We start from the raw sequence: 20,065 nt of genomic DNA, 5'->3' as shown, positions 1-20,065 counted from the left end.
GATAGTCAACACTCACGTTTAGTACTTCCTACCAGTACTACTCACATATACATACTGCTTTTGCCATTTTTATCATGGCGATTTCTTTTTGACATTTGACTACAACTGGGCGCACGTGTTTTCGGGCAAGGCTCTGTGCTAAATTATAGTAAAATCAAAGTAAATATCAAATTGTACGGCTTTTGACTGGGGTGTTACTAATCCAAATTTTGTGTGTATTCCGTTTGGCAGATGAATCCGGAGAAGCTGAAGAAGTTGCAGGCGCAGGTGCGCATTGGCGGCAAGGGAACCCCCCGCCGCAAGAAGAAGATTGTCCACTCCACGCCCGCCACCGACGACAAGAAGCTGCAGTCGTCCCTGAAGAAGCTGTCGGTGAACACGATCCCCGGCATCGAGGAGGTGAACATCATCAAGAACGATGGCACCGTCATCCACTTCAACAACCCGAAGGCCCAGGCCTCGCTTCCGACGAACACGTTCGCCATCACGGGTCATGGCGAGAACAAGACGATCACCGAGATGGTCCCCGGAATCCTGACGCAACTGGGCCCCCAGGACATCAACCAGCTGAAGAAGCTGGCCACGGAGATTGCCAACAAGAACGGCGCCGGCGGCGCAGCCGGTTCTTCGGCCGCCGATGCCGGTGACGACGATGTGCCCGATCTGGTCGAGAACTTCGAGGAGGTGGCCATCGCCGGCACGAAGGAGGAGAAGTCCGGTGAGGTTGCTGCCTCCGCTTAGGCAGGTCCAACCCCATCCACTTGGACAAATCACACACCACACCGAACACAAAAACACATACAAAACATACGGCCAGGGAGCAAAACGAAGGGGCAGGCATACAGGACACACGCCCCAGAAGCCGGAATTACACCAACCGTAGTACTCCTACCACTCCCCAATTCCGTACCCCAAAAGGGAACGGAACCACTCCGGACTCTGGCCTTCTGCCCTGGATGGGCCATCCTTCGTGCTCCCTTCAGCCACTTTTTGGGGGTCATGCTACACACTATACTAAAATACAAAAAATAAAGGCATCCGAGTGAGCGCTGAACAGAACACATAAGCATAATAACTATACTTAACATACTAAGGGAACCCTTCAATCTTAATCTAATAGTAATAGTTTGGAACCGTCAAATGTATTTTCCAATGCGATTAAAGCACGTTTCCTTAACCAAAAAAAACCACAGTCCAAACAACACACATTCTAATTTTTGCCGCCCTCCCAAAAACATACACACAAGATGTATCTATAGAAATATGTGCTCGTAATACACACTATATATATACGGTTTTCGGAAGAATTTGAAGCGAGGTGATTAGGGGAAAACGCAGACACTCCAGAAGAAGTCATTGCCAGGTCGTGAGACGGAGGAATATATTTTTAGCACTAGCTCTTACCGATTTTCCCGAATTTCCGACTTTTCGATGTAACCCCGACCTCAAACCATCCTCAATTCAAAACGTAAACAAGATGAAACCATAACTAATTGATTTCGATTCGAGAATGATGTACCAAAATTGTTGAAAACGTTTTTATAATTTGTAAACTATTGTTTTAGACCATCATACATGCATTACATTAAAAGAACTGTAAAAAACATACGAAATATCCATATTTCTCGCATTTCCTTGCTTGTATTATTTTTTGCTTGCATAATCGGCATGTGTGTGAGTGAGCCTGTGTGTGTATGCATAGCAACGCGTTTGTGTGAGGTTTAAAAGGGGTGGGAGGGGCGGTGTAAAAAAGCACGCGGCAGTCAAAACTTGTTGACATTGGGAATAAAAACTTAAAAACCCAGATGTTAGACAGCCCTCCTCCAAGAGGAACTTTAACCCGTTCAAAACATCATAATTATCTGTCCAAATCCAAAGGTGAAAAGTCAGAAAATGCGGTGTATCTTTATGCTTGTATTCGTGTGTTTCGTTTCGAAAATCTTCCATGAGTCACGTTTAAATTGGCTTAAAATTGCGATTAGACCAGTTCAACGGGAATGTTTCTTGAAGTTTCTTCATGTATGTGCATAAACAAGCGATTGCGGTTTCTTATCACTTTTCAACGACCCATAATAACATATTAAGGTTAATTCAAAAGCTGGGGTTTCTATCAGTAACGCGGTCATGTGGAATACACAAATGCTATTGGGTCTTATAAAAGGGGTACTTTAATTAAAGTTTATTAGGTGTCACATCGGTTTGATATATGCTTTGATTTTAACCAATTTAAATTTGCCGGTTGGCCTGCCAACTCGATTTAAACTGTATCACAATACATGGTTAAAAATAATATATATCGTTAATGTTAAATAAAATGGTAAAATAGCCCTTTGAATGTTTTAGGTGTAAAAATAAAATACAAAAATCTACAGATTCTAGACTACTGATTGGAAATTAATTTTAAATACACATGGAAAAAAGTGATTAAATCTCCTAGTTTACGCTAGTTATGCTATTATGTAAAATACCCCTTTGAATGTTTTAGGTGTAAAAATAAAATACAAAAATCTACTGTTTTTAGACTACTAATTGGTAATTAATTTTAAATACACATGGAAAAAAGTGCTTAAATCTCCTAGTTTATGCTATTATTTTTTATGCATTTTATTATATTACATAATATATACTTGGAACCCTTTACTTACACAAAATTTTAAGAATGTATCTTAGGAATTTATATAAATCCACAAGACTTCTAAAATTCACAACCACTGTAAGCCCTATACAAACATACAAAACGCCAGCGTTGCCAGATGGGAGATATTCTAGAGCCGCCACAAAATAAAATCAAATTGATATTTGCAATCTTTAATCGGATTTACTATTTAAAAAACTTTTGACTAAAGAGTACGCATTTCCTTTTTACAAATGCTACATACAACCTTGCAGGCAATTCTACCGGAAACAGGAGTGTCCACGCGGTGGAATGCTGGTGTTCCGGGTTCAGGAATAATCCTCTTCTGCGGATTCACCCTGATATTGCTGGGTTTTCGCTCGCTCTCCACGCAGCAGCAGAGGAGGAAACTGAGGGGCACTGCCTCGCCTTCATCCAAAGTCTGGGGAAGATTGCGGTTCCGGGTCTCCGGCAGCAGAAGACTGGCGAATCCTCCCAGGATCAGCAGAGCTCCCATCACAATTAAAGGCAGGACTAGCATTTGCTGGCCCTGCAATGAAAAAGGGTGATATTTATGGGATGGTAAGAAAATCCCCGAATCTTCACTCACCATATGGTTAATCATTGGAATAACTATTGGTCCCACCATAGCCACCACCGAGCTGAAGCTCATGCCCAATCCCCGCACCACCGTGGGATATAATTCCGATGCCAGGAGCGGCAGGACCACAAAGGACGAACTAATACCCATCTTGCCAACGCAGTAGAGCAGCAGCGTGATGTTCGGAAAGAGGAACGTGGCCACGCAGGCCACTCCGCCCACCAGCATCGAGATGAACAGGATCCAACGCCTTCCGAAGTAGCTCAATCCCGGCCAGAGCAGCAAATATGTGGGCAGTTCCACAGCCCCTGCCAAGAAGAAGTTCCAGATCTCATCGCCTCCAAGAGCAGGAGCATAGTAGCTCAATCCCACGTAGACACTCGTGTTGGCAAACCAAATGAGGGTGATGATCAGGGTCTTCCGACGCATATTGGGGCCCCGGAACAAGTCCAGAATGCCGTAGTGGGTACTCGAAGATGATTCCGATTCCGAAGCTCTTGTGCTGGCCAATTTCCGCTGCAGTCGCTCCACAAAATCTCGGTTCACACGCACACCGTTCACTCTGGCCATCACCTTGAGGATTTTCATGGCCCTCCTGGTCTTTCCCACGGCCATCAGCCATCTCGGTGATTCCGGCAGCACGAAAAAGCAGGAGAAGAGCATGAGCAACGGCATAGACACTGCCAAACTGAGTTCCCGCCAATCGCGGACCACATAGATAACTCCGGCCAGCACCACCAAGCCCAAGGAGTAGGCAATATTTGAGACGATGGTGCAGAAAACTCTCCTCTCCGGACCCACCAGCTCGATGGCTAGGACATAGGGACTGGCCAGGATCGCGGGCACCGTCAGACCCACCACGAAGCGCAGTCCCAACCATGTGTAATAGTTCCAGGCGAAGGCACTAGCCGCACAGGCGGTGATCTCAAGCATCAGATAGGCGTAAAAAGAGGGTCGCCTGCCCCACAGATCCACTAGGTATCCAAACACATAGTTACCCAGGAGTCCGCCAACACCGAAGACCACGAGCGCCAGGGTAACCAGGAAGCTACGGTCGCAAACCAGGTTCCACTGCAAGGGGAAAATATAAGATTGCTCTTAGGATATGTATATTATTGCTTATAATCGTGAGTACTCAAGAATATCCTATAAGTTACACAAAATGATTCTTTACTAGGGAAACCCACCTCTTGAACCACTGTGCTGGAGTAAATGGATTTGTCGTAGTGCCAGCCATGCTGACACGGCACCACTTGCGCTGTTTCCGGCTGCAACTTAAGCAAATCCTCGGCTTGTTGACGAACCAAGTCCGGAGGCGGTCGGTACTCCAAATAGCGCACTATATCACTGTAATTCCTGGCGAACATGGAGCACTCGGCAAAGGCCCCATTGCGATTACGCGGAATGCTCAGGTTCTTTACCAGCTGCACGTAGTCCTGCGTCCACGGCTCCAACTCCGGAACTCGACAAAAGTGCTGCGGAGTAGCCGCTATGAACAACTGGCTACGAAAGTATTATATCATTCAGATTTACTGATAACTATTTACTATTTACGGCAAAAATGTTGTCTTTTGTGTTTATAAGAACTAAGCTATTAATCTGATTATGAAGGTTAAATATATTAATATAACATATTTAGGAATTTAAAAACTATAAACCGATGTAGGTATTTAAAAACTATTTATTAACCGCCTTAGGAGTTTTTAACTTTTGTCTTATAGGATCGATTAAAACTCTTAGAAACTCAACCGGATGACCAACCTATAGGCGTGGAAGGCGCAGGGCAGCGCGGCGGGCAATAGCACCGAGCAGATGATGACCTTCTGGTAGAGCCCAAAGGAGCCCACCTCCCGCAGCACCTCGTCGAAATCCATGTCCGCCCGTTAGCCAGACGCTCGCACAACTGACGATCGCGCCGATCACCTTGTCCACATCCAATCCAGTCCAGGAACTGGCGGCGCTGCAGGGGCTGATTGAACATAATTACATTACGGCCACTCGTGCGCATTAATTAATTGGACACCGCGGCGTGGACAAGGTTCGAACTAGTTGAGCGCCCCGATTCCAACCAAAATCCCAAACCCAAGCGAGATCTCTACTACGTAGGGTTATCTATAGTTAGTCGGTCTGTATTTCTTGGTGGCTCAGGTGGCACTGGACATATAAAATTAAGTTAAATATCTCTAAAACTGAAATGGGAATTATGGATCATCATGACTTGTCTAACTGCGAGACAATCCGATGATGGTCAGTATGTACATGAAGATGTTGATGATGTCCAGGTAGAGGTTGAGGGCGGCGAAGATGTACTCCTCCGGACTGATGGAGTACTTATGATTGCCACCCAACATCAACTGGGTATCGTATACCAGGTAAACGGAAAAGAGCACCGCTCCGAGGGAGGCATAGACCAGTCCGATCACCTTGCCAGGGAAGCAGATGGCAATGATTCCGAAAACGATGAAGACCACCAGACAGGCGACTAGGACTCCGCCGCACATAGTAAAGTCGTACTTGGTCTGCAGGGCAAATAGGGTGAGGCCCAAGGCCACCGCCGCCGTAATTCCCACTGCCATCAGGACCTCATAGGCCTCGTACTGCCCGGCGACCATTCCCAGGAGGAAGGACTCTGCGACCGTGAACAGGAAGAGGAAGATGAAGTTCAGAGGCGTCTTACGACGAACACCTTCGCAACAGGCCATGGCTATCATGGTCACGATAAGAACGACCTGCACAATTCAGATTTGTTTGTTAATATAAATAGAATATTTTATGTAATAAGTTGTAAGAACTCACAAGTGCTATCCAAAACAGGGCTGGATTTTTTTGCACCCATTCCTGAGAGGCTTTCGAGAAGGTGAAGACACTAACAAAGCCGAAAGTGATCAGCAATTGGCACTACAAATCAAAAAAATTTCTTAGATTAATGCATCAAAATTAATTGTATATCAATAACACATAAGAAGAGAATATTGTTCTCAATATCAAGTCTTTCCTATTTTTGTGGTTTCTCTAAAAGCTCTTCTATGGCATATTTTTAAACTAATTTTCTAATAATAGGATAAGCAAGTACTGATCCTATAGTTTAAGGTGATTTACGAATGCTTATAGAGTCGTTCAGATGATTCCAAAATATTTTCGATCCACGCTTTTAGTAATGTAATATTAGGCAATTATGTCCTTATGGAAACCTATCACTTACCATCAATATCAGGTAGACCTTCCGGATGAAGCCCTTCCGGATGCTCTGGTCATCGAAGGCGAAGCTCTTGTCCGCCTCCGCATCTGTATATGTGCCAGTTTCATCGCCTGTGGGGTTGGAAGACAATTCAAGGAAAAAGGAAAGTTAATATGATGACTAACCGTACTGAAAGTGGTTGTCGCTGCTCATGGCTAAATCGCTATGACTAAAGTAATGGTACTCTCTCTGCTCGACTGCCGGCAACGTGCCAGTATTTCAGCTTATTGAAACCGAATCGCCCTTCTATGTGTCCCCATATGGCCGACAACTGAAGATTAGCCGGTACCTAACTCTTATCAAAGCCATACACTCACACTCCAGATAAGATTCAACATTGATGTGGGTGAGTAAATGATATTGCCACCACACAATTTTAAACACGGTTGTGCACTCTCCCTTTAAGTAGGTGAATCACAGTATTGAGCCATATACATAAACCTTTTTTGCTGTCTTATCAGATGAAAGTGCCTCGAGAGATATTTTTCTAGCCTTTTTCAGAGAGAAATCAGTGCAGTTGGTTGGTAATATACTATAGCCAAGTCGATTATCTAATCTAAAACACTTTTCCGCAGCCCATTTCGTTCGGTTTATCCCAATCCGGGTGGTACTTGCCTTGCTGGTAGTGATACATTTTATGGATACGCCTTGCTGCAATTCACACGAACTACTGAACAGGTGGCCAGGTCAAAAATATGCTATGGGGCCAACCCGAAAATTAAAACACCCCGCCTTCTAGTTGTGGTGGTGCAGATAACAACGTAAACTTAAGCAATGATAAAGCAGAAGGTAGACGATAATGGTCTAGACTATGGAAGTAATCCAACCACCGGCAATGCTCTCCCGTTGCACACTAAAGCTGCATCTGGTGGTAGCTGGCTCGTTGAACTGGATGAACCACTCGCGGAAGCCCCACAATGCTGGGGTCTGTGGCGGCTTTAATAAATAGATGCGCTTTATTGTTGACTTTAAACTCAGTGTCGCTGCACGGTTTACAATGTTCGGTACTTGATTCATAGTTGCAAAAATCGGGATTCCTTGGTTATTACACACCGTTAAATGTTATGTTCTAACAACAGCAACCATGTTGCTTATATATTTTCAAATAAATATGCTTTATACGTGACTATTTATTGTTGTTTTGTGTATCTCAATGGCATATCATTTGGTATACATATATCATAATTTGTTTGGAATTTTGAAATAATCGCCATATTTGGGACCTTAACTTAGGCAACAAATAAATAGACATAATACATACATCCCGAAAACAAGTTAGCTAATTTGACTGACATTTAGAACTAGAAGTAAACCGGAAATTGGAAACACAACGCGAAGTAGATAGATCGTAAGTATAGAGTAATTCGTTAGTTGAAGATTTCCTCCACTGGGTGAGGTTGTAAATACCAATGAGATTACGCGAGAACAATATTCGTATTCTGGTTAAACTGTACATAATATTTGGAAATAGAGCGTAACTTAGTCGCGCGATGCGCCTATTATAGTCAGAATGTACATGAAGATATTGATGATGTCCAAGTAGAGGTTCAGCGCCGCAAAGATATACTCCTCAGGGCTGATAGAGTACTTGTGCTCTCCACCCATCATGAGCTGGGTATCGTAGATGAGGTAAACGGAGAAGAGTAGCGCACCAATCGAAGCATACACCAGTGTTATGATCTTGGTCTTAATGAACATGGCCACAATGCCGAAGATCAGGAACACCACCATGCAGGCGATCAGAATGCCGCCCATCATAGTGAAGTCGTATTTGGTTTGCCAGGCAAAGAGTGTTAGAGCCAGACAAACCGCAGCCGTTATGCCCACCGCCAAGAGAACCTGAGAGGAAAAGGATATTTTGATTATTATAAAAATTCTTCTGGGTACATTATCCCAGGTGCTTACCTCCTGTGGCGCATATCTGGTGGCCGAGACGCCCATTAAGAACGATTGAGCTAAGGTGAATAAGCCAAGGAAAATAAAATTCGTCGGTGTTTGGCGACGAACACTTTCGCAGCAAGCCATGGACAACATGGTAACTAACATCACTGCTAGGGCAACCCAAAAGAGCCACATGTTCTGGCTCGCGAATTTCTTAGTGCCCTGGTGAAACACAAATAGCGCAACAGCTCCAAAGGTGACGATGAGTTGACCCTAAAAAAAGAAAACCAAAAGCATGAATTAGGAAATACATTTTGCAAAGATTAAAAAGCAGCTTAGTAAGTTCAATAACAAGAAAAAGCACAAATAATATAATCTTCATAATTTGAAATTGTTTTGATTAGTACGCACATCAATGCAAATATACAGGCGTGATATTAAAGAGACAATCATTTCGTATCGACTTTTTCATAATCCTGTGACACGGTAATCTGTTCCAACAAAATTCGGTGTAAGTTGAAGCGTACATCTACACAAATTTCCCCCTCTTTGGTTGGAAGTGTGTCTATACACATTCTTGCGAAGCTGTGTTATCAGAAAATCCGCCTGAATTCCGTCCAAAGAGGTGTGTGTGAGCCCCCGTCTATCTTGTGGTATGAACACTCACCATCAGAATCAGGTACACCTTGCGTATGAATCCGCGCCGGATGCTCTGGTCGTCGAACGAAAAGTTCTTGGGTTGGCTCTCCGGATCATCGTAGGCTCCATAGCCGCCGGCTGATGGTGGTGGTTGGATGAACCCCGGCTGGGGGGCATAACCGCCAGGTGGAGGACCCTGACCGTAGGGCTGCGGATAGGGCTGGGCCCCTCCCTGGGCGTAGGGTGGATAACCCTGAGGTGGCCCTTGAGGTGGGTAGCCTCCCTGGGGCGGATATCCACCGCCGCCATATCCTCCCTGAGGCGGATAGCCTCCGCCATAGTTGTACTGTTGGTTGGGATCTGTGGAATAAGACATCTCCCTTTAATTCGCTTAAAAAAAAAAGAAGATTCAAGACTTTCCGCTACAGTATTCTGTCTACCAAGAACTGTAAAATCTAAATGAAACGCTTCGCTGTGACGAAGAGATGCGTAAAACCAAGAAACAATCTCGAGCAAATATGTACATACAACCATGATAAGACGGGACAGATACTATATGTTAAGAGAGAAGTAATGGAAATGAATCAGAACTTAGGGAGGCTCTGGGCAATTGAAGGCACTCGACGAGTCGACAAGCCTCGGGGACAAACAAAAGCATGCGATTATAAACCGGATAAGCAGGAACACTCGCTTAGAAGTCAAAAGATTGAACCTTGGTATTGGGGGTACTGGGGAACACTTTGCCAGGACATTCTCGACGGACTTCGCTCAAGGGATTTCTAATTCCAAAACTGCTGTGGAGTAGATCCAAAAACATTTGGTTAGAAAGGCTTGTCCTATTTGCACTCACCTTGCATTGTTTCGATGGCTTTGTACCTGCAAAGAGAGATGATAACCAACCATTAGCTAATTTAATTAGCGACAAAGAAATGTAAAGTTTCTGGTTTTACTTTTCTGTGGCATGCAACTTTAATTATCAATCAATTTGGCACTTGCGTACTGGGCTGGGAAACTTTTGTCAAGTGTTGTTTGTTGTGGCCATATGACGTGTGCCTTTCAAGCTTTTGGGTATGCGTACTCCTAAAATGGCTGGGCCGTTTATTAACTTTACCTACACGTTGACCCGCGAGCTTATACGCTTTAATCTAGTCGCAGCTATTAAATTGGTTCAGCTGGAGCACCTCCCTCGCAAATAATACATACACACAGTTCGCTGTGGTAAAAATGGTGACTCACTCATTTACCAGCTTCTCGAAATTACCGGGAAGCACACGTTTCGAAATTCAATTGCGGCGTCTTTCGATCTTCCCACTACCCAAATTTTGGTCTTCGAATGACTAATTACCTCTGGATTCCGCTGTGATCCGATCTAAACAAACAAATGAGTGTTGTTTTCCTGAATAATTGTTTTTTTATGAAAATTATCAGAGATGCGCTTGCTGACGGTTATCGAAACGCAGATGTGTGACAATCGAAATGGGTGGGAGAATTTGTTCTCAGAAGGGTTCGAGTGATGCGAATATTTTTATCGGATTTGGTTTGAAAAAAAATTTTTGTTTCAATTCAAATCAAAATATTAAAACCATTAGGGTATTTCCTAAACTGTTAAATTGATTAATTTTTGTCAGCTGTTTATCAGCTGCTCCATAGTTAAAACCACAGTTGTCGCCTTATTTCAATAAAAATATGCTTAGGGCCACAGTAGCTATAGCTGCAAAAAGGAAAAATAGGTTATTGGTAATTTGTAATTGACTTCTTAAATGAGAATACATAAATTGACTTTCATGGTCTGTCATATTATTTTGAACAAAAGACTTGTTACCAAACTTAAATGGGTTTATTTTAAAAGCTAAGATATGTAATTTTAGAGGTGAGCAAATTGAATTATTGCTATCGACATTTCAATGTGATATACAATACTTTTCGTAACTGTTATCGTTATGTCGATTAGTTCCACAATGTGATAATCGATGGTGGAAAAAACAAACGAGTGCATCGATACTATCGTCGATAGTTTTTCAGCTCTACGGGAAAGTATAATTGATAGATAATTCCACGGTCACACTGACGACAACAAAATAGGAAAATTAACTTTATTTATTTATTTAGGCTAAGAAAATAAGGGCTGCGAAATGACTGAAACTAAGGCCAATCCCTTCGACATGGATAGCTCCAGTTTCGATGCGGAAAAGTATCTGGAAAGGCTGCTGAAGGTGGGAAATTGGATTTGCTAGACTAAGATGCAATAATTTGCCTTATGTTTTGCATATTAATCATCAATTTAGGATTGTTCCCTAAGGCAAATTATGGATACGGAGGCGGCAGTGGTGAAGGATACCCAGACATTGCATTCGGATATGCAGACTTTGGTGTACGAGAACTACAACAAATTCATCTCAGCCACGGACACGATTCGCCGGATGAAGGACGATTTCAAGCTGATGGAAACAGATGTGAATCTGCTAATGACCAAGATGCAATCCATCACCACTTTCAGCGAGCAGATTACCGGAACCCTGCAGGGAACCAGGTCGCAGCTGTGCCGCCTGTCCGAGAAACATTCGCTGCTCAAGCGGCTGCAGTTCCTTTCCACACTGCCAGCCAAATTGAAATCCCTGATCGAGGAGCAAAACTACGCCCAGGCTGTTCAGGATTACCTGCATGCCCAAAAGGTGTTTGCCCAGTACGGACGGCAACCGTCTTTCGACGGAATACAGCGGGATTGCGACGCAATCATGGCGGAACTGAAGGAACAATTGAGGAAGGACTTTCAAAGAGCGGGTAATACGGCCCAGTCGCTGACGGAAATCGGGGAGCTGCTCCTGCAGCTGGACGAGAAGACCTCCGATCTGGCCAGCGAGATGCTGACCTGTGCGGGCAAGCGACTGCACGAGCAGATTGTCATGCTCCAGGATCAGACGGAGCGGGATATGCTGGAGTTCGTGGACATGGGCATCGATGGTTTCCTCAACGATCTGGCGCTAGTAGTGACCTCCTACTTTGACATGTTCGTGGCCAAGCACTACGAAAAAGAACGGTACATCCAAAATATCTATGCTAAGCCTGCAATAGTTTTACCCATCACATTTCAGCGACGACTTCCAGGAAAACGCACTACAGGAACTAAATGTCTTCCTCAACCAGAACATCGACAAGTATCTGACTCTTGTCCAGGATCGCGTTGAATCCGACATTGGCTACGGGGACACACAGGTGATGCTGCGTGCTCTGGATCGACTTCACAGACGCCTTCAAGCAATGCGTAATATCTGCCGCGGCTTGGAGGTTCAACGCAACACCGTCTCCATCATTATATCGGCTGCCCACCAACTCTGCGATGCCCACGCAAAAAACCTGAAGGATCACTTTGCCGATAGCTTAAGCGCGGTTCGGTTGTCCCTGGTTTCCGCCAAGAGCGATGCAGCTGCTGGTCTAAATCTCAGTGATCTGATCAGTAACCTGTATGTGGCCATGGTGGAGAAGATCAAAGGCGTGCTACAGGATCTACTTATATTTCTGCGTACCGACTGGTCGTTTAACATCAAGGCGGAGCACAAGGGGACCCTATGCGTAGAGGGCATTCGGGAGAACCTACTAATCGGCTTTCTTCGCCACATTGCAAAAGTGATGTGCGGTTTCGGCGATGCTTCCAGCTCCAGTCCACCGAATCTGTTGCTAGTGCTGTCCAAAACGTGTCTTGAACTGGAGCAGCAGGGCGTCCACATACTGGCAAGCTTTGCAAAACTTATATGAGTAATTTTCTAACATTCCAATTCCTCAGATTGCCCTTGTTGATGACCTATACGAAATCGATTCGGAGAACAGTGCTACACTTACCCACGAAACTGAAATATGTGCGGAAATGCGGGAGACGGCACAGGCACTCCTTGATTCCTATGTACGGCTGCAAGGCACCAATATTTCGCAAATGCTGCGCAAGAGCGTCGAGACAAGAGATTGGCTAAACTGTCTGGAACCTCGGTCCGTGCGGGCAGTGATGAAGCGCGTGGTGGAGGAGCTGGGCAGCATAGAAACTGTGGTGGCAAGTCTTTATGATGCAGCCACGAATACAGCTTCAGGATTCCGCACCACAGCCAGCAGTGATTCCAGCCGCAAAACGTACTTCAGTAACTTTGCTTCCACCTCCAAGCCTCAATATCGATCCAACTGGTCAAATTACACACCTTCCCAGCTGGAATCAAGCTATGTGTCCAACATACATCGCTTGTTTTCGGAGCGAGTTGAGATCTTTACCTCGGTGGAGTTTACCAAGGCCTCGATTGTAATGGGCATAATTAAAATTGGTCTCAAAGTAAGTGAATACATAAAAAGTGGCATGATGACTATTAATATTCCCTTTGTAGACCCTGCTGGAATGCGTACGGCTAAGAACTTTCAGTAAGTACGGACTGCAGCAGATTCAGGTAGATGCCCACTATCTGCAAATGAATCTCTGGCGGTTTGTTAGCGACGAAAAGTGAGTTGAATGCTACAATAAGAATATTAGGGTAATCGAAACAATGGTTTTTCAGTCTGGTCAACTTCCTGCTGGACGAGATCCTAGGCTCAGCCGTCCAACGATGCTTGGAATCTGTCCTAATGGAGCCCAACGCTGTGGAAATTATTTGTGAACGGGGTTAGTATTGGTTCCAAAACTAAAGCAACATTCCTCTTAAAATATCCGTCTATTTTGTTAAACGCTGCTAGCCTAAGGATCTTAAAATAAACGTTTGTTTCTAATATACAATTTGAATGATTTTGGCGAATGGGTAGATGAGTGGAGTTTATTTTTCTAAACGTCATCTATTAACTCCCATGTCGCCAATTTGTAACAGCTGCTAAGTAACTCATTTTAACAGAAATTATGTTCAATCTGTGGTATCAGGACTAAGACACAGGGTGAACTCGATAGTGTCGGCCTTTAGATCCTCGTCGCTGTTCGTCAGCAAAATGCTGTGGGTCTCGCCTCCATCTTCGCCTGTTGAGATGGTCAGGACACTGGGCGCCTCCTCATCGATGGCCTTTCGTTTCTCGGACCGTGCCTTCCGCGCCTCCTCGAACTCCTTTGGATGACACTTCTTGCGATGTGTGTGCAGGTTTGCATTCGAGTTGAACGTCTTCGGACAGTGAAGACATTTGTACAGCACCTCGCCCGTGTGCATGGTCATGTGTTCCTTCAACGTTATGGCCTTCTTAAAGGCCTTTCCACACACGCCACACTCGTGCTTTCTATCCGTGAGATGCACATATCGTTGGTGACTCAACATGGCGCTGCGGTTGGGCGAAACCTTTCCGCAAAGGTCGCAAGTAGCAGCGGTGCCATTATGACGTCGTACATGTTTCTTGAGGCTGTGTTTGTTCTTGTGCCAGGATCCACAGATGTCGCACTGAACCTTTGGTTCGGTAACACCGGCGTGCTCCAGCTGATGGCGCTGGAAAGCGGCTCTACCGCGTATGACCTGGGCGCATATGTCGCACATAGTTCCATAGTTGCCATGCGCCATCTTGACGTGCGTACAGAGAAGGGATTGGTTGGGGAATCTGTCCAAAACAAATATTATATCTTTAAAACTACTTAGGGATGGGTAAAATATGACCAACCTCCTCTCACAGAGATCGCACACAACATTACGCTCTTTGTGGATAACACGATGCTGATCCAACAGATACTGTTTGGTATATCTTTTGGGACACTGTTCGCAGATAAAGGTCTTCTCCTCCTCCGGATGATGCTTCAGCAGCTCATGGTTCCTCAGGCACTGTTTGTCCGCAAACCGCTTATCGCACTGCGTGCACCTGCAATGAAATGTCTCATTGATTAAGAGCCCCTTTCTTGTTATATGTATATTAGATTGGCGTCCTCCACTTTACCACTCACTTAAACTTCTCGGGATCAGCATGACGATCGATGTGATCGGTGAGAAAGGAGCGTTTGTAAAACTTTTTGTTGCAGCAGATGGCATACCCCTTCCGACGGTGCTCCTGCAGCATGTGCTTGCAGAGGAGCAGAAAGGTCTCCTGGCCCTCGTGGCAAACGTCGCAGGTGAGTCGCATGTGGGCGGCGATCTTGGCATCGATCTCCAGCATGCACTGCTTATAGTCGGCATATCGTTTTGTTTTTTGAGGGGCTTCTTCTGCTTTGCAGTTATTTCTCTTGGCTCTGGACTTGGTCACTGCAGGTTTGGGCCTCTCTTGAGGAGCTGGGAGAGTAGGTTCGAGTGCCTGGTGGGATTTACTTTTGGTGGTGGATCTCGTTTCTCTACGTTCCTCCGTGGGTAAGGTTGGTAAGGGTTCGGGATCTGGGAGACCCTTTTTGTCCGTTTCGAGATCGGATGCTTCTTTGATGAACTCCTCTTCCAGGGCCTTAGATTCACCTCGCTCCTCCTGCTGGGCTATGACATCGCTGAGGAACTGTTCATTTGTGAAGGAAGCGCTGTCGCAATCGCTGGCGGGTAAGGCTTCCTCCTGGTCTTCATTCTGCCCCTCCTGCTGGAGCTCCAAGCCCTCATCTTGCTCTGCTTTCCCCTGCTCCTGGCCGGATTTCAGCGAAAACCTTTCAGTGAGCAAACGATGTGCACTTTCAACCGCCCCATAGAACTGGTGGAAATCGTTCACCTGATTCCAGCAGGCCAAACAAATAACCGTGGATATGGGATCATCGCTTTTTGGCTGCAAAATAACAATGGTCAATATTTTCCAAAAATAAAAACATAAGAGGGACGTACCTCAAACCAAAAGTATTTGGCCAGCACATTAGCCACATTAAGGGAAAGGCCAACGTCCTCGAAAATCCGTATTGTATCCGAATCGTTGACGCTGTTGAGGCACAAACGGCAAATCATGCTTAATTCAAAGCATTTAAACTTTTAAAACAAAAATAATTTGTTTGTTGACTTTTTATCGTATGGCTGTATATCAACTAGTCAAAAATACCACAAAGAAAGCAACCGATATCGAACGGAAATTAAATCGTTAATCGATAGGCCATCCGCCAAATTTGAAATATAAAGTTGTCTTTAAATGAAATTTATATATATCTATACATACTTTTTTTTAAGTCATTTTTGTCCAATATTTTATATTATTGACAGTTTAAATTTTGTAAAAAAAACACTTTATTTAATGTTTGGAGAATTGGTAATTTATTAGATAAAGTTGAATTATTTATTTATATAATGATATAACTAATTGGGTTCAAGTTTGTTTGTAGTTTTTGTTTGTTTTCTTCTTCCTTCCTTCGCTTTAAATTAATTAATTACATTTAAAATCACAGCAGTCTTTCATTAAAAAATAGATTTATCAATGTTGTGTTTAATCCGTAGAATATAACTCTAACCATTGATCGTGTGTGTATAATAACTGAACAAACTTTCACTACATTCATAAAAAATGTTTAAAATTTAACGGAATAAAGAGCTTACCACTAATCGGAGCTACGAATTGCCAATGCAAACTAACTACTGATTTAGTAATCACCTATATTTAACATTTAGGTTATCTATATCTCGTGCGAATATAGATGAACGTACGTATCGTCATTGAACTTAGTTGACAAAATAAACACTTTTATCTCGTTTACGAATTGCACAAAAGTCGAAAGTAGTCGATATTATCGACTCGATATATAGATATAGTTAAGTTCTAAATATTGATATTTTACGGCTAGAACGAACGTTAGTTTCCTTTGTATGAAATTTCTGCTACTGGAATGTATTTTAGTTGCTCCAAAACCTTGCGCCACCCAATTTGTATTACAAATTTTCTAAACTATGTTGGCATGTGCGTAATTCGTTAATGTGTATAATATGTTTGCGAATATTTTAAATATTTCTACACGTATATACACGTTCCGCGTTGAATTAAACTAGCTAAAAATCGGTGTGGTCGACGAACAATTGAAGAAAGTGTCTATAATTGATATTAAAAATTTTGATTACGCTACTGAACTCGAAAAACGGGAAAGGGATATTCTTGGCTAGGAAATTGGAAACTAATTCCTGTCCAATTGCTAATGTTTTAGGATGTCTATATCGTACATATCGGCTTTAATCACAGCTACGCAGAGTTTAGGCAAGGCGAGTAGTCATTATGGGTAGCTAGCAGGGCGGGTCTCCTAAATTTAGCCTGCCACCTGCTGCATGGTGATGGTGCTGATCAACTGCTGGCAGATCTTTCCGTACTCGAACTGGTCCCCGGAAATGCGGCGCAGCTTTATCCCCTTACCAGCTCCATGGGGATCCCGGCTGCGACCCTCGCACACCTGCAGCTCGATCTGCAGGCCGCCTGAGTACTCCAAACTGAGATTGGTGGTTGGCTCTCCATAGGCAGAGTGTGAGGCCAGAAGCGAAGCCGCCTCGCAGGCCAATGGATTCGAGCTGGATGCATTAGAAGCACTGCTATGTCGCGATTCGGCGCCGCTGTCCTCCGAGCTAATGCTTCCCTTGTGCAGCACAAAGCCCTTGGGCGGCATAGTGGAGTCGATGGTCTGCTTCACCATCTCCAGGATGCGGGTGGAGTCCAGATTGGAGCACTCGTGTGGCAGCGGCACCTCGTAGCACATCTCATCCGACATGCGCCGCGAGTCGCACATGGAATCGGGTGTCAGATGGCCGCACTCGGTGTGATCACCCATCTCCGAGTGGGAGTCCGACTTGAATCCAGAGCTGGCGGATGGCTCCTGGCAGGGTGACAAGTTATTCGAGTCATTGCTTAGTGAGTCGTCTGAGAAGCCAAGCGATTTGTCACTGCCCCGCCGGCATTGAGCTTCGGTCTGAACCTGGGATTGGGATTGGGCGGCGTGAGATGAGCTAATGCCCACTGGACAATGACTTCCTCCGCTCGATTCGCAGTCCAGACTGGCTTTACGTCCAATGCCCCTCGTAATTGATGGCATATCGCTGCTGGGCTCGGTAATGATCAGTCCCTAGCAAAAGATTAAAAAAATTAAATGAATATCCAATTTGCCACTGATTGCTGAAGCATAACCAGAGCAATAAGTTGATAAATTCTGAGGCTAGAGCCGTAATTACCTGCAAAGACATAACAGGAGTGTGCTGTTCCAAAGAGTCCTCGCTATCGCGACTGTTGTCTGAGGACAGAGCGACCAAAGTTATCTCGCTGCCCTGGACATCGGTAAGGCATATCTGCGGCGTGATCCCTCCGGTACAGCCCGCATACGGAGTGCCCGTGCTGATAGTGTGACACATCTGCCCGTTTCCATTCTCCTCCTGGATGATGCACAAGTTGGGTGACGCTGGCGGTGTGGGCACGACCCTTACGGGTTGTGCTGGCGATAGATTTAGCGGTTTTAGATCATAATACGGGGTCGTGGGCATAAACCAATTGGTGGCTGCATAGTCCGTGGGCTGCTGATCCAACACACCGCCACAAACATCCATTGACAGGTCCAGAGGTTGATTGGCAGCGGCGGCTGCAGCGGCTCCTTCGCTTGCGGCCGAAGTGCCCCTGGTGATGGACCCACCAGCGCCACCAGTAGTCAATCCAGAGATGCCCTTGGTGATCTGGTGCAGCGGTGAGGAGCCACCGCCGGGGCAGGGCAGGTAAGTATTGGGTGAGCAACTGCCACTGAAGCTGGTACTATAAACCGGCGACTGGCAGCCACTGCTCGAATTCGAGTTGCTGGCTCCCAGGTTGATGCTGCTGAACTGACCCACCAGCTGCTGTTGATGCTGCGGCTGCAGGGCCAGGGTCATCGGTTGATATTGCGTATAGCCACAGATTGGCTGACCAAACATCTGCTTTGCGGAGGTCAGAGAGGCATTCACGGCTCCACCCTGCGGCATGCTGAGTGGGGAAACACTGAAGCTGAGCATATGTTGCTGCTGCTGCTGTTGCTGCAAGTGCAACAGGTGACTCTGATCGAGGTGCCCTCCACTGACCGCCGCCGCACTCGAGGCATGAGCTGCTAGACCCAGAAGCGGAGCCAAATCTATCGGCACCACATGCGTTGAGATTATCTTATTGGCTATTTCGAAGCTGACCCTCTGCTCCTTCACCAGGCGGTCCAGGGCGGGCATCAGGTTCTTGATGGCTTCCGGGGGAACTTCAATGTCATGGCCACGCCGCAGAGCTAGCTGCAAGCCCATTCCAGGTTTGCCATGTATGGGCGAACCTAAGAAAACAGGGTTACAAATTAGTTACATTCCTAAAGAGAAATAAGCTTGAGACGAAGCTTGTGGCGTTAATTTTGGTCTGCTCATTTATCTTACCTGGCAAACTGATCGAATTTTCTAAAAGCGGCGGACTGGGTGCAACCAAAAAGTTTCTCTGTGCAATACCTTTCTGCAGCGATTGGCATTCCTGCAGCGGTCCCTGGAACTGGCTCTTGGATCCCTCAGAGGCTCGACGCACTGGACTGTAACGTCCTATTGTCGCTGAATGGCAAGCAGCAGGGGTTAAAACACAGAAAGAGAAAACGGAGGGAGAATGTGAACCAATTGTAATCGCAGCTTAGTTTATAGAGTATTTGCAACAAGAATTCGTCTACGTTTTGATAAACTAAGGTGGTTTAGGTGTGTCAAATAAAATAAGCAAACTAAAATAAAATGAAAAGCAGATTAAAACAGTACATTTAAATTAATCAGGGGTGTGAGAATGATCCATATGATCTTGGTTATTATAAAGCAATTTTTAAATGATTATAGTTTCGTTTCGACACTCTGATCTTAAGCTAACTCCAACAGGACCCAGCACAAAATCTCAAGACTTACCACCCTCCTGAACGGTGGGTAACTTCGAGTGGACCACCCGATGGATGCGGCGGTTGTTGCCCGCCACCAAGGGCACGGAGCCACATCCGACCGCCACCAAGGGCAGCGAGTGGGGCGGCGACACGCCCTTCGACATGCCCAAGGGCAGGGCCACGCCCACCGGGTATGTGCCATTGGGGGGCGATTGGCTAAGAGATTTCAGGGTGGGTGGCAGATAGTCGCGGTTCATGCGAGACTCAACCTCGCGAATTATTTCGGGGGGAATCACTATCGGTTATGCGGATAGGCAGAAGGGGTTTTTAAGCAGCAAGATCAGGAGCGGTAGCGGTTGTAGTTGTTGTTGTTGTGCAGTAGCGGGCGAT

General features: G+C 45.3%; 7 protein-coding genes and 1 long non-coding RNA gene across 14 annotated transcripts in view; 3 read left to right on the top strand and 5 right to left on the bottom strand.

The window, feature by feature from the left end:
• The first annotated feature begins 4 nt into the window (after positions 1 to 4).
• bic (bicaudal) lies at positions 5 to 1,202 on the top strand. Its single transcript, XM_017087784.4, has 2 exons — positions 5 to 159; positions 232 to 1,202. Exon 2 carries the CDS (start codon positions 232 to 234, stop codon positions 739 to 741), a length of 510 nt encoding a protein of 169 aa, XP_016943273.1. The 5' UTR covers positions 5 to 159; the 3' UTR covers positions 742 to 1,202.
• A 1,590-nt stretch (positions 1,203 to 2,792) lies between these two features.
• On the bottom strand, positions 2,793 to 5,176 carry Balat (Beta-alanine transporter). Its single transcript, XM_017087777.4, has 4 exons — positions 4,977 to 5,176; positions 4,403 to 4,718; positions 3,225 to 4,286; positions 2,793 to 3,164 (listed from the first exon to the last, which is right to left on the bottom strand). Exons 1-4 carry the CDS (start codon positions 5,087 to 5,089, stop codon positions 2,841 to 2,843), a joined length of 1,815 nt encoding a protein of 604 aa, XP_016943266.1. The 5' UTR covers positions 5,090 to 5,176; the 3' UTR covers positions 2,793 to 2,840.
• A 142-nt stretch (positions 5,177 to 5,318) lies between these two features.
• Positions 5,319 to 7,290, bottom strand: Lfg (Glutamate NMDA receptor-associated protein 1 lifeguard). Of its 2 annotated transcripts, none has more exons than XM_017087781.4 (4): positions 7,069 to 7,290; positions 6,418 to 6,524; positions 6,012 to 6,113; positions 5,319 to 5,944 (listed from the first exon to the last, which is right to left on the bottom strand). In XM_017087781.4, exons 1-4 carry the CDS (start codon positions 7,085 to 7,087, stop codon positions 5,438 to 5,440), a joined length of 735 nt encoding a protein of 244 aa, XP_016943270.1. In that variant the 5' UTR covers positions 7,088 to 7,290; the 3' UTR covers positions 5,319 to 5,437. The 2 variants fall into 2 exon arrangements, with proteins under 2 accessions (XP_016943270.1, XP_016943271.1); XM_017087782.4 differs by lacking the exon at positions 7,069 to 7,290 and adding an exon at positions 6,579 to 6,720 and having other exon boundaries at positions 6,418 to 6,500.
• Positions 6,667 to 7,582, top strand: LOC139352529 (uncharacterized). Of its 2 annotated transcripts, XR_011603749.1 has the most exons (3): positions 6,667 to 6,799; positions 6,863 to 6,973; positions 7,029 to 7,582. It is a non-coding gene; the product is annotated as an uncharacterized lncRNA (long non-coding RNA). The 2 variants fall into 2 exon arrangements; XR_011603748.1 differs by lacking the exon at positions 6,667 to 6,799 and having other exon boundaries at positions 6,833 to 6,973.
• Positions 7,564 to 10,450, bottom strand: Nmda1 (N-methyl-D-aspartate receptor-associated protein). 3 transcript variants are annotated; one of them, XM_017087780.4, is made up of 5 exons: positions 10,319 to 10,450; positions 9,824 to 9,849; positions 9,002 to 9,333; positions 8,359 to 8,607; positions 7,564 to 8,292 (listed from the first exon to the last, which is right to left on the bottom strand). In XM_017087780.4, exons 2-5 carry the CDS (start codon positions 9,828 to 9,830, stop codon positions 7,933 to 7,935), a joined length of 948 nt encoding a protein of 315 aa, XP_016943269.1. In that variant the 5' UTR covers positions 9,831 to 9,849; positions 10,319 to 10,450; the 3' UTR covers positions 7,564 to 7,932. The 3 variants fall into 3 exon arrangements, with proteins under 3 accessions (XP_016943269.1, XP_016943268.1, XP_016943267.1); XM_017087779.4 differs by lacking the exon at positions 9,824 to 9,849 and adding an exon at positions 9,686 to 9,764 and having other exon boundaries at positions 10,319 to 10,434; XM_017087778.4 differs by lacking the exon at positions 9,824 to 9,849 and adding an exon at positions 9,686 to 9,767 and having other exon boundaries at positions 10,319 to 10,433.
• A 568-nt stretch (positions 10,451 to 11,018) lies between these two features.
• Positions 11,019 to 13,720, top strand: Vps51 (vacuolar protein sorting 51). The gene is made up of 6 exons (XM_017087956.4): positions 11,019 to 11,186; positions 11,259 to 12,010; positions 12,066 to 12,702; positions 12,755 to 13,285; positions 13,338 to 13,450; positions 13,506 to 13,720. The coding sequence occupies exons 1-6, from the start codon at positions 11,106 to 11,108 to the stop codon at positions 13,612 to 13,614; spliced, it is 2,223 nt and encodes a 740-aa protein (XP_016943445.3). The 5' UTR covers positions 11,019 to 11,105; the 3' UTR covers positions 13,615 to 13,720.
• Positions 13,640 to 15,895, bottom strand: LOC108019885 (transcription factor grauzone). The gene is made up of 4 exons (XM_017087957.3): positions 15,699 to 15,895; positions 14,852 to 15,642; positions 14,575 to 14,769; positions 13,640 to 14,514 (listed from the first exon to the last, which is right to left on the bottom strand). Exons 1-4 carry the CDS (start codon positions 15,813 to 15,815, stop codon positions 13,842 to 13,844), a joined length of 1,776 nt encoding a protein of 591 aa, XP_016943446.1. The 5' UTR covers positions 15,816 to 15,895; the 3' UTR covers positions 13,640 to 13,841.
• Positions 15,896 to 16,087: 192 nt separating this feature from the next.
• Positions 16,088 to 20,065, bottom strand: part of Sik3 (Salt-inducible kinase 3) — an 18,680-nt gene continuing 14,702 nt past the window's right edge. The window contains exons 8-11 of one of the 3 annotated variants that reach the window (XM_017087810.4): positions 19,704 to 19,970; positions 19,203 to 19,367; positions 18,003 to 19,105; positions 16,088 to 17,896 (exon numbers count right to left, since the gene is read on the bottom strand). In XM_017087810.4, coding sequence (XP_016943299.1) covers positions 17,093 to 17,896; positions 18,003 to 19,105; positions 19,203 to 19,367; positions 19,704 to 19,970 — 2,339 coding nt within the window. In that variant the 3' untranslated portion in view covers positions 16,088 to 17,092. The remainder of the gene's footprint in view (positions 17,897 to 18,002; positions 19,106 to 19,202; positions 19,368 to 19,703; positions 19,971 to 20,065) is intronic. The other 2 variants (XM_017087811.4, XM_017087812.4) reach the window with 2 other exon arrangements.

The sequence above is a fragment of the Drosophila suzukii genome, chromosome 2R, assembly GCF_043229965.1.
Source record: "Drosophila suzukii chromosome 2R, CBGP_Dsuzu_IsoJpt1.0, whole genome shotgun sequence".
Classification (NCBI taxonomy): Eukaryota; Metazoa; Arthropoda; class Insecta; order Diptera; family Drosophilidae; genus Drosophila; species Drosophila suzukii.
Note: the sequence above shows the minus strand (reverse complement) of the source record. Positions and strands in the feature narration are given on the sequence as shown.